The sequence below is a fragment of the Thalassophryne amazonica genome, chromosome 5 (genome assembly GCF_902500255.1).
Source record: "Thalassophryne amazonica chromosome 5, fThaAma1.1, whole genome shotgun sequence".
Classification (NCBI taxonomy): Eukaryota; Metazoa; Chordata; class Actinopteri; order Batrachoidiformes; family Batrachoididae; genus Thalassophryne; species Thalassophryne amazonica.
The window spans coordinates 34,135,460-34,150,305 of NC_047107.1; the positions used below are offsets into that span (position 1 = coordinate 34,135,460).

The following is a 14,846-nucleotide window of genomic DNA, read 5'->3' on the forward strand; positions in this document are numbered from 1 at the left end:
TTATGTGGAGCTGAATGAAGCCATTTCATTCTAAAGACTTTTCAAGTTAGGAAATAATGTTTGACAAAACTATTGTCAAGTTAAATATTAAGACTGTTCGTGTGTCAGCTCTACCTGTCTGCTGTCATTTTATGTTTGTGTACATTTATTTATTTGTTTGCACCCTCCCCATTCTTCATGATGTAACATTTTCCAGACCCATCCATTAAATCACCTCCAGCAAACATATTTCACATCCATCGAACCTTCGCTGAGCCCTGAAGGCGGTAGCATACTTCATTAGCTGCAGCTCGTCCTCACAGGAGGCCACTGGGCGAGGTTACTGGCGCACACGTTCAGTTGAGCACAGAATAAAAATAACACACACAAACTGATTGCACTGCACGCCCAGCCAGTAGATACGCACACACATCTGGCTAAGAGTATGAGGAGCTCTGTGGGATGTTCTCCTCCATCCTAACAGTCTTTGTTTTCTTCATCAGATAAAGGACTCATCATCTGTACCAGTGTGCTGCCACCTTTAGTTTGTGACAGAGCTTTTGCACATGGCACAGCCAAAACTTTGTTGCTGTTGTTAAAATAAAGTCTTCAGTCTAACACCTGATTACATTTCTTTCTTTTCTCCCCCATTTTTATTTAATCAGCCAAGTGTGAATCGGGACAGTTTGCTTCAGTGCTCAGCAATCTCAGATAACTGGAGCTCCAGTTTTTTATTCTATATATGTTTGTCCTAACATCCTGCTGTTCATTTCAGTTAACTTTTCCTCATAAGGAAACAAATCATCGAAACAGCTTCCATCGTAACATTTTTCCCACCTTTGCTGGCACAGGCCAGCACTCTTGACTAAATTTGCATGTTTGGCGCTGAGCGGTTGTGTTTGTGTGTCAGTAGGGCAGAAAGCCCCCACCGCTATAACGGTGACTCTGCGAGGAGCTCAGCCGGGTAGAGTGGCATCACTCGGCCAAGCTGCTGAGGTTTTGGCACTGACTCGGACCCATGAGCCCAAGGTGTGTTTCACTTGAGTCGGACACATTTTACTTTAATTTAGTGTTCATGGTGTCTTCAGATTAACAGCATGTGCTGGTTTCTAGTCAATTCAGTAACAACTTTATTTTCTAAGTGTTGCATTAAACTGTTGTTACATAAACTCCTTTTGGTGGTAGCTTATGAATGGCATCATTGCCATGACAAAATCCTTCAAAAGTCTGTTTACAATTCATTTGTAGACCCACTTTTTTAAAGGAAAAAAAAAACTAAAGCTTTCTTGGACAGCAAAGTGTACCGAGTTTGTTTTTCTACTACTTGAATTTGTAATATGCACTTAAATTACACATAAATATGCTGTTGTTACTTATGACCTGTAGACATACAAATAGATGCATGCAGTTGACTGAATTAAATCTCGTGATAAAGTCAAATATTTGCATATTAAGTTATTCTTTTACTAACAACAGTTGTGTAAGAAATAAAGTGTATTTATTTTGAATATCATTTTGACTTCCTTTACTGGCATAGTTTTGTACTTCATATTGACAGTTAACAGAAACAAGTTCCAGTTATAACACTTGAAATGATCTTTAGACCTTTAATGCACTTGTCTGTGATATAATGACATAAATTGTCTGTCGCTCAGCAGTTATGTGTCCAGTTACCAGTGGTGGGCACAGCTAACCAAAAAGTTAGCTTCGATAGCTGTTAATCCGCTAAGTGAAAAGTTAGCTTTTATAAAGCTAAAACAATAGACCCCTAAAAAAAAAAAATTATGCAGAAGTTACACATAAAAGCTAAACCGATAACTTTCAGTATTGATTTCAGTACACTTGCTGCTACTGACACAACGAGCCAGAGCTTCTGTCTCAGATCAGCTTTCTCTCCGCAAAAGAGACGTGGTGACCATAAAGAAAGGAAAGAAAAGAATGAAATGAAGAAGTGTAGATGGCAGTTTTCATGGTAGTATGAACAGCATTTGCTGCCACACATTTGCTAAAAGTGCTGAATCCACTTAACAAACCATTCAGTTTTCAAATTACCTTTTTTTTTTTTTTTTTTTTTTTTTTTTACAAATGAAAAAAGACATATTTACAAATACAGATTTATTTGTAAAAAAAAACCCACCACACGTTTCAGTAATGTGTGTTATACCGACCAGCCAACCACTCATGTTAGGAAATTAATTTACCCATGATGCATTGCGGCATGTGTGTCTAAATGCTACAACCTTCAAAATTAGGGCATTACTTTAAAACTAAAACATATACCGTATTTTCTGCACCATAAGGCGCACCGGATTATAAGGCGCGCCCTCAATTAGCGGGTACTTAACCCTTACAAAAGGCGCACGCTAAAACATATAGTCTACAAAAAAAAAAGGTCACGGAAGCAAAACGTTGAGTTTATTTGAACTTTTTAACAACTTTGAACTACCGGTATTTAACAATATGGTACTCACATTATTTTTTATTATGGTTCTGTCACAAATCCATCGAAGTCTTCATCTTCTGTGTCTGAATTGAACAGCTGGTCTTCTAGCTGTGGCCACCTCGCTTTGTTTCTGCGGAAACTCTGTTTGGTCTTTTTAACTTGGTGCAGTTCATTTTCTTGTTTCCTCTCGCAGCTGCTCTATTCCCATGAACAACCGCGTAACTGATAGCCTGCAGTTTGAATTGTGCCTCGTAAGCATGTCTCTTCGCTGGCGCCATTTTCAGGGGTCCTTAGACAAACAAATGTTGTTTTGCAGGATACCTGTAGTATACGGTAACTACCAGAGGAGTGGCGGAGGTAAGTGTGCGTACCACGGACTCACGGACTCTTCTCTGATTGGTTTATCGCTGGCAGCGTACGTACTCTACGCTACCAGCGTACGTACTTTACGTATTATGTAATGTTCTCCGATTGGTTTATCGCTGCCAGGGTACGTACTCTATGCTGCTAGTGTACGTACTTGACGTATTACGTCCTTGTGTCAGCGGGAAATGGTCCGATATTCCGACGGTCAAAGACAACGTTGGTCGTTTTTACAGATTTTGGAATTCAGTGTGCACATAAGGCGCACCGGATTATAGGGCGCACGGCCGATTTTTGTGAAAATTTAAGGCTTTTAGGTGCGCCTTATGGTGCGGAAAATACGGTAGCTGATATTTTCACTTTGTAAAACGACAGATGTGACATTAATTTCAATTACTTGTCCGGAATTAGTTTGTTTAAAATTTTAACTATAAGTCAAAACTGTCTGCCTTCGCATGACTTGTGTGATATGCCGGGGAGTCTGTATGGTGTGAAGAGAAATTATCCCCCACCCCCTTTCTCTCTGGTAGTCAGCTCTCCTCTGCCTGCAGAGGATAGAGCTGTACCACTCAGAGCTGTCTGTCTGCTACAAACATGTAACAGGTAGGCACTAAAATCTTTCATTTCAAAGTTCACAAATATTTTTAACTCTTAAGCTTTATTCACTGTGCCCGCAAAAACATGTTATCAGTCTAAAAATTATCGGAACTAAATTTATCAGAAGCTAATTGGTCCGCTGATGGTTTTCAAAGTTATCTGAAAAGGTAATCAGCTAACGAAATCATTAGCTTCAATAATTAGCGGTTAGCAGATGAGCGGAACTGTGCTCACCACTGCCAGTTACTTTTGGCCTCTTAAGATTATAGGGGAAAAGCAAACAAAAGTATAATGACTCGACACACTTCACCTGATTTGGATGTTAATGCCCTCAAAATTGAACATCTGCATTTGAATGTCATTGAATAGCTGATTTTAACTCCAGTATACTGCATCACACAGCTAAAATACAGTCCAGCTCCAGAAATGGTGATTTTTGCTTACATATACAACCACAGTGGAGTTGAAGCAGTCGAGATGTGCTTGTAGTGTAGACTTTAAGTTCAGATCTGGGAACATGCACTGGTGCTACGTCACCTCAACCATCACACAATGGAACCACTCTTGCCCTTGACCTTCTGGAGCTACTGGAGGTCCTCAACACTCAAGCACAGAGAAACGCACCGTGTTTAAAAATGTAGAAGCTGACCCTCCCTCACAGTACAAGTAATACTCCTCATCGGAGTCTTAAGTCATTCCAGCAGTACTCAAGGATCCTCCACAGGGACTTGGTACCAATGATATCTAGTCGTCATGTTAGGTAACTGGTTAGCGCCCAAGAATCACAACCATACTGTAAGACAGGAAGTACCAAGATCCTAAAGACTTGGACCTGTTCTTCAAAGATAACAGCATGGCTTGAGTCCACAGACCCAGGCACATGAGTGTCTCTAAGATAAGTGAACATCTACAGGTTCAGTACTTGAACCACATACAATGGCTGAGTCCAGCACCAAAAAGTCTGGATCTTAGTTCTGATCCAGCACATTCAGAAACCCAGACATTCCAATTCTTCAGGTGGCTTCTCAGGTGCTGCGTTCAGGGTATCCATCGATTCCACAAAGATCAACTACGATGTCGAGGTCAGTAAACCTCTCCAACATTGGTGAGGTTTGGAGAAACTATCGTTCAGCTTTTGTCTGTCGCACCACCAGTCACATAGCTTCATGGTGGAGTGGACCATATAAAGATCTTCACACACACCCCTGGATCAAGCCAACTGGCAATGCAGCAGACAAAACTGGCACTGTGGGCAGTTTCTCCAATTACAGCCACAGAAGCCTATAAACCCTCCAGGGTTACCATGGGTGTCTTTGTGGCTTCCTTCACTAAATCTCCTTGCTACATTTTTGAGAACTGCCTACTCCAGACAGATTTACTGCACAACGTATTGTTTCTTAATGACTGATGTAAAGTTCAAGACGTATTCAGTGACTTGGAAATGTTCATGTTTCCATCACGTGACTTGTGTAAAGACAAACTGGGTGTAAACGTGATGATTTGTATGAATAATAATTATGTTGTCTTTGTTCAATTACTTATGGGCGCTGAAAATAGATGGAATGTGTATAAAAATGACTAATGCCTAAGTAGTTCAAGTGATATTTTTTTGTGAAACCCCTTGAATTGAAACTGAAAGGCCATACGACAAGCACATTGTTTCATTGTAGTGCTGGTCAGAGACAAACTTACAAAAAAAATAAAATAAAAAGACTTGTGGACTTGACTAACAATGTTTTAAAATAAAAAATAATAATAATCATAGTGTAGTTTTAGTGTAAGTAAAATTGTGCCGTGATTACAAAGTGAAGCATCCTCGGATCAGTAGATCAATCTTAAATAGAACATTAATGTGAGGTAGCTCAGATTTTAATATATTTGGTGCTTGCAGACACAAACATTTAGTATTATGGAGTCGAGCATCCACCTTCTCAGGGGCCTTAATGTGCATCAGTTCATTCAGTTTTTGTGGCCTTTGAGTTACTAAATCTTAATGTGCCTTTTTGCAGCAGTGAGAGCAGATTGTGGTTCCCAGGAGGTGATAATAAAGCAGCACTATACCAGGGCAATGATAACTGCACCACCTGGCAACATGCAGAAAACCTGCTTGCATCCTCCAGAGGGCTCCTGTGTCCTGACAGCTGGAAGAGAGCAGATCGGCGCTCAGCGTCTCTGGGAGCTGCTGTAGTTGGTCTTCATGCTGGTCCTCTCATCCTTAAAAGCACTTAAACCACTTGACAAATCTGACAAAAGTACAGATTATGAAAGCCTATGATTTGATGTGGTGATGATAAACCAACATCCTCTGTGACAAACAGAAGTATAGCTTATTGTAACAACAACAAACAAAGTGCCAAGTGCCCTGTGGGTTACCAGCTCAACTGAAGCCCAAGGCAAAACAGCCATTTTTGGCATAAAAATGGCCACAATTTCCAAACGAACGAACCCACGCAAATAATTTTGGGATGGGAACCTTTGTTAAATTGTACCCTTGTTAAAAGAGAAGTTATCAGACAGTTTGTGAGAAAACTAGGTCCAAATACCCAAATTGGTTGTTATTGGCATAATAATGGCCACTATTTCCAAATGAATGAATCTATGACAAAAAAATTTTGATGTGAAGTATGTTATCAACCCATGTTATGCATTTGACAATACAGAAAAAAGTTAGGCAGCTTTTGAAAAAATTGCCTTAAGTGCTCAAAATGTCTATTTTCAGCATACAAATGGCCACCATTTCCAAACGAACGAATCTACAAATATGATTTTTATACAGCAACAATGTCAATGACCCATATTACGCCCATGACAAATTTTAAAAAAAGTTATCAGACAGTTTTAGCGATATCGTAATAAACGGATGATGACTACGACGGACGGTGCAACACGGCATAGGGTTAGCGGCCTATCGACCGGTAATCCCCCCCAAAAAACCATTCTGAGTGAATGTAATGTTTAAATGGCAGTGGACGGGAAAGGCTACTGCATTTCCAAATTAAGACTACACTGGAAAATGCAGAAAGCACTTCCAGAGAACACCTGCGTCAATTCAAGAACAGGTAGTTGTATCAAAAGAGGTTTGCAAATTTAAAAACAAACATTGAGAATACAAATATAATCTGCAGCACATGTAACAATTTAATTTGATAACACGTCTGGTACAAATTCAAACAACACCCATGAGTGCAAATGCTTTGCAAAGCTCCACAATCCTGTGGAAGTACTAACAACACAAAAAAACAGGTTTCTGCCCCGAGGTCTTTCTGCTGTTGAGTGCATTGCAAATAAAATAATGTAATGTGAAAATACAGCTCACGTAAGAGGCATATCGTCAATAAAGAACATAAGTTAGCTTACTGGGCAGTGTTGACCAGGTAGAAATAAAGACCTGAGTGTCGCAATGCATTGAACAGTCTTCCAATCAAAGTTATTTGTACAGAAATGGCTTTTGTGTTGCCAGTATTTCTGTTTTGGAGCTTGGTTAAACCATCTGGGTTTTTGGGTGTAAGAATGTGCAACAGACTCATTATGAAATAAACTGTAGCGTGCACTGCAGGTTATATTTTTCTCTGTTTATTTTAAATTTGCAAGATGTTTTTGAATTGATGCAGATGGGTTTTTCTGCACTTGTCTAAGTGTTGTGGCCTCTTTCTGTATTTTATCAATTTGCCGTCATTCCCATGACATTTCAGGCCCAGTTAATTATTAACGTGTTTGACCACATGTTTATAACATGGACAGAGTTGCAATAATGAACAAAATACATGCTCATGATATTCTGAATGTGCTTGTTATGTTGCTTGTGGCTTCAATAATGTCATTAACATAAGAGTAATTCAGCATGATGGAATTTAGTGGAATCATTTTCTTGCAGTATTTCTTTACCATATTCCATTACAGTGGGCCTGAAAAAACTGTCAAAAGTATGAACTGTAACAACATTTGAGTTAATAATGATTTGTTTGGAAACAATAAATAAGACTGCTCAGACATGAGCAAGGCCATTATATTTAAGATAACATAAGGTCCATGAGCTGATTATTGAAAAATAGTAAGCTTGTAAAAAATATGGAAATAACAGATATCCTGCTTTTTGGATTGTCAATAAATACTGCATAAAGTGTTTGTTTTTGTCTGAAAATATTCATTTGTAACTTGAATGTTTTATGTGTTCAACATGTGGACCAACATGTCTTGCTTGCTAAGATTATCATTTGTTAATTAAATATTATACTGGTTAATATTTTTTATTAAAGTCACTCTATGTAAAGGAGCGTTTGTGCTCTCAAACAATGTTTTCACTGGTATTTGTGTTTGTCTCTTACCTGTGTGTGAGGAAAAAACAAAAAAAACAACAGATCCATCCATCGTCTATACCCGCTTACTCCAATCCGGGGTCGCGGGGCTGGAGACCATCCCAGCAATCATAGGGTGAGGTGGTTACACATGGACAACAATAATGAACAGATTTCAATTAAATTTGGTGAGCCAATAGCTAATCTTCCAGGAAATAATACAATTTTTGAGGTGATCGGGAAGAATGTTTGCGGATAGCAACATTGAACTCAAAAGGTTGTGAGAGGATGTTGATTTAATTTTGGGGAACAGAGGGATAATGTCCTAGAAAAGGATTTTATTTAAATGTTTTATTATTATTATTTCATTTTTTATATAGCACCAAATCACAACAGGTGACAGTGGTAAGGAAAAACTCCCTCTGATGATTTGAGGAAGAAATCACAAGCAGACCAGACTCAAAGGGGTGACCCTCTGCTTGGGCTATGCTGACACAATTGACAAAACGATTATACAGGAAATTTTGCAGGTGCACAGGAAGGGAGGGTTGCAGAAGAAGACACCACACCCATCTCTGGATGAAGCCGCACCTCAAACAGAAAAAAAACAATCAGGCATCGGAAAGACAATAAATACAGTACAATCTGTCAGCATTAAGCAACAAGAAAAACAGACACTAAGGTGATCGCCGGCCACTAGCCCTAAGCTTCACTAAAAGACCCAGAAGTTAGATAAAGTTGAGGCCGCAGCCCACTCCGTTTCCTAGTTAAATGAATTTAAAAGAGTAAAAAGCATAGTAACATGCCAGTATGTTAGCCATACAAAAGGGAAAATAAGTGCGTCTTAAGTCTAGACTTGAAAGTCTCTACAGATGCTGACTGTATTATTGACGCAGGGAGATCATTCCACAGAACAGGGACACGATAAGAGAAAGCTCTGTGACCTGCAAACGTCTTATTCACCCTACGGACACAAAGTAGTCCTGCACCCTGAGAACACAAAGCCCAGGCCAGTACATAAGGTTTAATTAGGTCAGCTAGGTAGGGAGGTGCCAGTCCATGACAATTATATAGACTAGTAGCAGAACTTTAAAATCTGAACTCACTGGGACAGAAAGCCAGTGAAGAGATGCTAAAATAAAATGTACTGTGGTCAAACTTTCTGCTTCCTGTCAAGAGTCTGGCAGCAGCATTTTGAACCAATTGGAGACCCCTAATGCTGGACTGCGGTAAACCAGAAAATAGAACATTGCAGTAGTCCAATCTAGAAGAAACAAACGCATGAGTCAGGGTCTCAGCATCAGCCATAGACAGGATGCGATGGATCTTCGCTATATTTCACAGGTGGAAGAAAGCAGGCCTTGTAATATCGCTAATGTGGAGGTCAAAGGACAATGTAGGATCAAAATTTACCCCGAGGGTCCTCACTTTGTCAGTGTGATGTATGACACACGAGCCTAGGCTAAGCATTAGCTGGTCAAATTGATGCCGATGTCTCACTGGACCAAGAATCATTTCAGTCTTAGAGTTTAAAAGTAGGAAGTTGCTAGACATCCAGTTTTTCACTGATGCAAGACAGTCTTCTAAGTATTTTATGTGGATGAGATTACCAGTAGTGTTGCCACAGTTACTTTGAAAAAGTAATCCAATTACTGATTACTGATTACTCCTTGAAAAAGTAACTTAGTTACTTTACTGATTACTCAATTGTAAAAGTAACTAAGTTAGATTACTAGTTACTTTTTTAGTTACTTTCCCCAGCTGTCACCAACAACCCTCTGCCACCTCAACATTACAATACTTGTTTTGCCAAAACTCACTTTATAGTCACCTTTTCTTGACTTCAATGAAAATAAATACTTGTTTTATAAAAAGTAAAATAAAGACCTCTTTCTTGACCTCATATTTAACTGTTGACAGCGCTGTAACAGTAAAACTTGCAATTTCTAACCTACATTGTTTATAAATGTAACTATTAAATTATATCTAACATTTTTCTAACATTTAAATTCTCTCTAAACATCTTACTTTCAACACCTGCCAATCAGAAGAAATTCTGGCCCTCAAAGACCTGTTAGTTCGCCTCTAAATCGTCCACCTCCACTTCACTTATTATTCCAAATTAGAAGCACTTATTTGAGGTTGTTAGCTGCATAAAGACACCTGTCCACCCCACACAATCAGTAAGACTCCAACTACTAACATGGCTAAGACCAAAGAGCTGTCCAAAGACACCAGAGACAAAATTGTAGACCTCCACAAGGCTGGAAAGGTCTACGGGGCAATTGCCAAGCAGCGTGGTGAAAAAAGATCAAACACTGTTGGAGCAATTATTAGAAAATGGAAGAAGCTAAACATGACCGTCAATCTCCCTCGGACTGGGGCTCCATGCAAGACCCCACCTTGTGGCGTATCTATCAGTGATCCTAAGAAAGGTGAGGAATCAGCCCAGAACTGCATGGGAGGAGCTGGTCAATGACCTGAAGAGAGCTGGCACCACTGTTTCCAAGATTACTGTGGGTAATACACTAAGACGTCATGGGTTAAAATCATGCATGGCACGGAAGGTTCCCCTGCTTAAATCAGCACACGTCCAGGCCCATCTTAAGTTTGCCCATGACCATTTGGATGATCCAGAGGAGTCATGGGAGAAAGTTCTGTGGTCAGATGAGACCAAAATAGAACTTTTTGGTCTTAAGTCCACTCGCCGTGTTTGGAAGAAGAAGAATGCTGAGTTTCTGTGTAGGCTCTCAGTTGTCCAGGTGGTTTCCATAGTAGAGAAGCTTGAACATTCGACTGGACTGGGTTGCTTGATGCGAGGACGTTTCGCTTCAAATCGCAGAAGCTTCCTCAGCTAAAATTCTTGCTCTGGTAGTCTGACTTCTGTCTTGACTCTTGTAGAGAAGAAAATACGAATGCTGAGTACCATCCCAAAAACACCATCCCTACTGTGAAGTATGGGGGTGGAAGCATCATGCTTTGGGGTGTTTTTCTGCACATGGTACAGGACGACTGCAGTGTATTAAGGAGAGGATGACCGGGGCCATGTATTGCAAGATTTTGGGGAACAACCTCCTTCCAAAGTCTTAGAGAAAGCGGTGGCCAAACAGCTTAATGAGGTTTTAGCTGAACATAAAATTCCAGTCTGGGTTCCGCCACTTGCACTCTACAGAAACTGCCCTTCTCAGAGTTTCAAATGATATTTTAATGCACAGAGATGCAGGTGAATATTCTGTGCTTGTCCTTTTGGATCTCTCTGCAGCTTTTGACACGGTGGATCATGGAGTCTTAGTTGAGAGACTAAGGACTTGGGTGGGCATTTCTGGGTCTGCTCTGGACTGGTTTTTGTCTTATCTTTCACACAGGACTTTCGGTGTTGCTGCTGGTAAATATATGTCCTCCTCTGCCATGCTATCCTGTGGTGTGCCTCAGGGTTCTGTTCTGGGACCTATATTGTTTGGTCTATATTTGCTCCCACTTGGTCATGTCTTGAGTAGTTTTAAAGATGTCTCCTACCCAGAGGTGTCAAGTAACGAAGTACAAATACTTCGTTACTGTACTTAAGTACACTTTTTAGGTATCTATACTTTACTCCATTACTTATTTTTCTGCCTACTTCTTACTTCTACTCATTACATTTTCACACAAGTATCTGTACTTTCTATTCCTTACATTTTTAAAACAAAGAGCCTCGTTACTCTTGGCTTCAGTTTAATGTTTATATATATATATATATATATATATATATATATATATATATATATATATATATATATATATATATATATATATATATATATATATATATATATATATATATATATATATATATATATATATATCACGTCATGTGCGCCTGTAATCAACTTTACTGCAGCGCGGCTTTGAACCTTGAACCAATTGAAGCAGTGGTTCGCAGATTGAAGCAATGCTTCGACCATTGCTTTGTTTATTCTTTCTTTCTTTCACTTAATTTTCCCCCGCTAAAACCCTAAAGAGCATACTTCTGTGAGTATTATTTACCTTTTCTATGTTAAACCGACCTGTTATGGTCTTCTGAAACAGTTGATGGATGTATTTTATAACTTAAAAACAAGAGCGACGCTAATGCATTAGCATGTCTATGGCATTTTCAATGTTAAAAGTTAGCATTAAGCAATTGCAGCCGTCATCACGTTCGGGTGCATTTGTTTTCAAATTGTAATATTTCTTAAATTTATTTTTGTTTATATATTAATAATCTAATGATTATTATATACAATTCTAGAGAAAGAGGCAAAAAGAACCTGAATAGAAACACAACAGAAAATATAAAAGCAACTAACAATGAACATACATAAATAAATACATACATAAATAAATAAATGTTTCCTGTGAACACCTAGTGACTCTTACACCTCCACTTCATCCCTGTCTTATTTAATGAGTTTGTTTCGGTCAAACCATATTTTCAATGTGTTAATTTCTTCAGTGATTTCCTCCAGAACTATCTGCCAAACTAGAAAACTGCTGCATCCTAGTAATAGGGGGTGGTACTATTTTGCAAAATTAAAGATTGTGGTGTATTACCCCCTTAAAAATATGGGGACAGATCTTCTGAACATGAAAGTATTAAGTTGTGACAAATTTATCCAACCTAACCCCCATGTACATACCTTGTGAATGTGAGTACCCTCAAAAAAATGCCAAAAATATGATTTTTATCCTTTTTGCGGATATATTCAGTACAGAAAACTGTTGAAAAGTGTGGTTATAACTTTAAATATAAGTTGTATGCACAGATTCATTTTCATTTTCAGCACAATTTGCAGAATTGAAACCCAGGCATAAACAGTAATAATAGTTTATCAATAATATCATTTCCCTATTTCAGATCTTGAACATTTCAACTTGTCGCAAGTGAAAAAATGGCTTCTAGTAGTAGTAGTAGTAGTAGTACACCCTTTACAAGATCACAGGCCAAAAAGACACTTTGTGGTGTGGACTACATAGAGAAGGCAGAGTTTCCAAGTGGAATGCTTTCAACAGGTAAGGACATCATACAGAACATGCTGTATCTTTTGCAGCCAAAGCGGGCCGGCCAGGCCCAACGATCAAGGGATGCAGCAGCTCAGCTGCTTGCTGAACTGGTCCAGGAACACTGGCTGTTTTGCAACCTGTACACCATCCACACCAGGCACATAAAGAAGCACATTTTGAAGCTGTATGGTGACTTTCTGACTCTGGTTCAGACACGAAAACAGCGACAAAATGATAGTTTCTCCAAAAGAGCAGAGACATTCAACAGTCGAACACTGGAGGTGTTTGACATCTTCTGTCAGGACCCTGTAATACGCAGGAAACTGGAGCTGAAGCATGGTGTAAAGATGAGTGACATGGAGTGGAACTTTCTCAGTGATCAGAGAGCTGAAAGGAAAATGTACTGTGAAGACTTTGTTGACCGCAAATGGATGAAGACAATGGAGCGCAGGCAAAAGGAGATGCAAGGCATTGATCAAATGAGAGAAGAAGCTGAAAAAGAAAAGGAGCTGAGCCAGCCAGTTGCCTATTTTGAGGACAGTGACCAGTCAGAGGAAGGTGACCACAGTATGGACACAGATGCGGCCTTCTCATCCTGTGATGAATGCTCCAGTGCAGCTGAGACTGAGGAGACTCAGAGTCAGACAAAGAAGCGCAGGTTGTCTTCCACAGTCACTCTCACTCAACCAGGAGACGGACTGCCTCTAAAATACCAGCACATCCGTGAGAGCATAAGAAAAGTTAGGCCAGAGTTTTATGAGACTATTGATAAACTGAAGAGCTGTTATCACATGTCCGAAGCCCAGGCTGAAGCATCTGTCATAACGGTCGGTAACCGGATGTTTGGACGAAACTGGAAGCCACATGATGAGCCAGAAGTAATTGATCTAGACACTCTGCCAGAATCCAAGAGTATCAGGGAAGCCTGCAAGAGCATTGAAGTTCTGGCACTAGATGAGATTGTCAAGGAGATCATGAACTCTGATGAACAAGTTGTGGTGACCTACTCTGATGATGGCTCAAAAAAACAGGGTGCTGGGTCATTTTCTGTGCAGGGAATCATGATCAATGGAACATACAGGGCACTACCCACCATGAGCATTGCTTCGGAGTCCAGGAAAAACTTAGCAGCTCTCAAATTGGCAGTCCTTGAGATTCTGGAGGCAGCAAGTGGTGTCCCATCCAAAAGTCTGTTCGAGAAAATTGACTTTGTGATAACAGATCAGACAGCACACAATATCCATGTGGACGAGCTGGTAGCAGAGAGTCTAGAATCCAAGCACATCCCAGACCACCTTTTCTGCAATGTACATCCAACTCTGATGTTCAACCGGGTCATCACCAAGCAGTGGGCTGAAATAGAGAACACACTGGGTAGAGACAAGATCTACTCGAACTTCCTTGTCAATGCAACAACAACAGCAACTAGCGTCACTGAACAAGCTCTTGACTGCATGACACGACTTGTCAATCACGACTTTGACCTCTTTCGCCTCATGAAGGACCACAAGAAGCTGCCCATGAACACATATGCAGTGAATCTGAAACTGTACCTCAAAAACATTACCTCAAATGCAGATGTGACTTTGGATGACTTTAGTAAAGCCATGGATACAATTCTGGCTGACCGAGACTAGCTGTGGGCTGTGGGACTTCAAATTTCCATGGCCTCACGCTTAAATGTTGATTATTATTTGAACCAAAGCATTGCTGTATTAGTATTTTTTGTGTTATTAAAGAAAATGTTACTAAAAAAATTTCATGTTGGTTTACAGGCCCTTATATTATTGCCGGACAGCATTTTTGATTGAAAAATGTAAAATTTGGCGGTTTGTGATTTCAGGGGGTATGTACAGGGGGGTTAGAATCAATCATTTGGACAATAGTTTGTATTTTCTGGTTCATAATGACCATCTCCATATTTTAAATGGGGTATTTCACAATATTTGTGCTAACACCAACCCCTACTAGTAAGAGCAGAATACTACTGGAATGAATTTGAATAAGGAAAGTTGTGTTTTTTTTGTTTTTTTTTTCCTTCACTAAATGGATGCTGCTCTCGCTGCAGTTTATTGTCTGGAATAGTCCCAGATTGCATTTCAGAGCTTCTAGAATTGAAACATTTTCGTGCAGGTGGTGTTGGGGGGTAA

At 39.6% G+C, this 14,846-nt stretch overlaps 2 protein-coding genes across 8 annotated transcripts in view; both read left to right on the forward strand.

Annotated features, from left to right (window-relative positions):
* kansl3 (KAT8 regulatory NSL complex subunit 3) overlaps positions 1-7,457 on the forward strand; it is a 48,743-nt gene extending 41,286 nt beyond the window's left edge. For 3 of the 7 annotated variants that reach the window (XM_034169957.1, XM_034169962.1, XM_034169958.1), the window contains 2 exons: positions 890-1,008; positions 5,392-7,457. In XM_034169957.1, the coding sequence (XP_034025848.1) occupies positions 890-1,008; positions 5,392-5,397 (125 nt within the window). In that variant the 3' untranslated portion in view covers positions 5,398-7,457. The remainder of the gene's footprint in view (positions 1-889; positions 1,009-5,391) is intronic. The other 4 variants (XM_034169959.1, XM_034169964.1, XM_034169960.1 and 1 more) reach the window with 3 other exon arrangements.
* Positions 7,458-12,380: 4,923 nt separating this feature from the next.
* Positions 12,381-14,333, forward strand: LOC117509939. The gene has a single exon (XM_034169551.1). The coding sequence runs from the start codon at positions 12,585-12,587 to the stop codon at positions 14,331-14,333; it is 1,749 nt and encodes a 582-aa protein (XP_034025442.1). The 5' UTR covers positions 12,381-12,584.
* Positions 14,334-14,846: the final 513 nt, after the last annotated feature.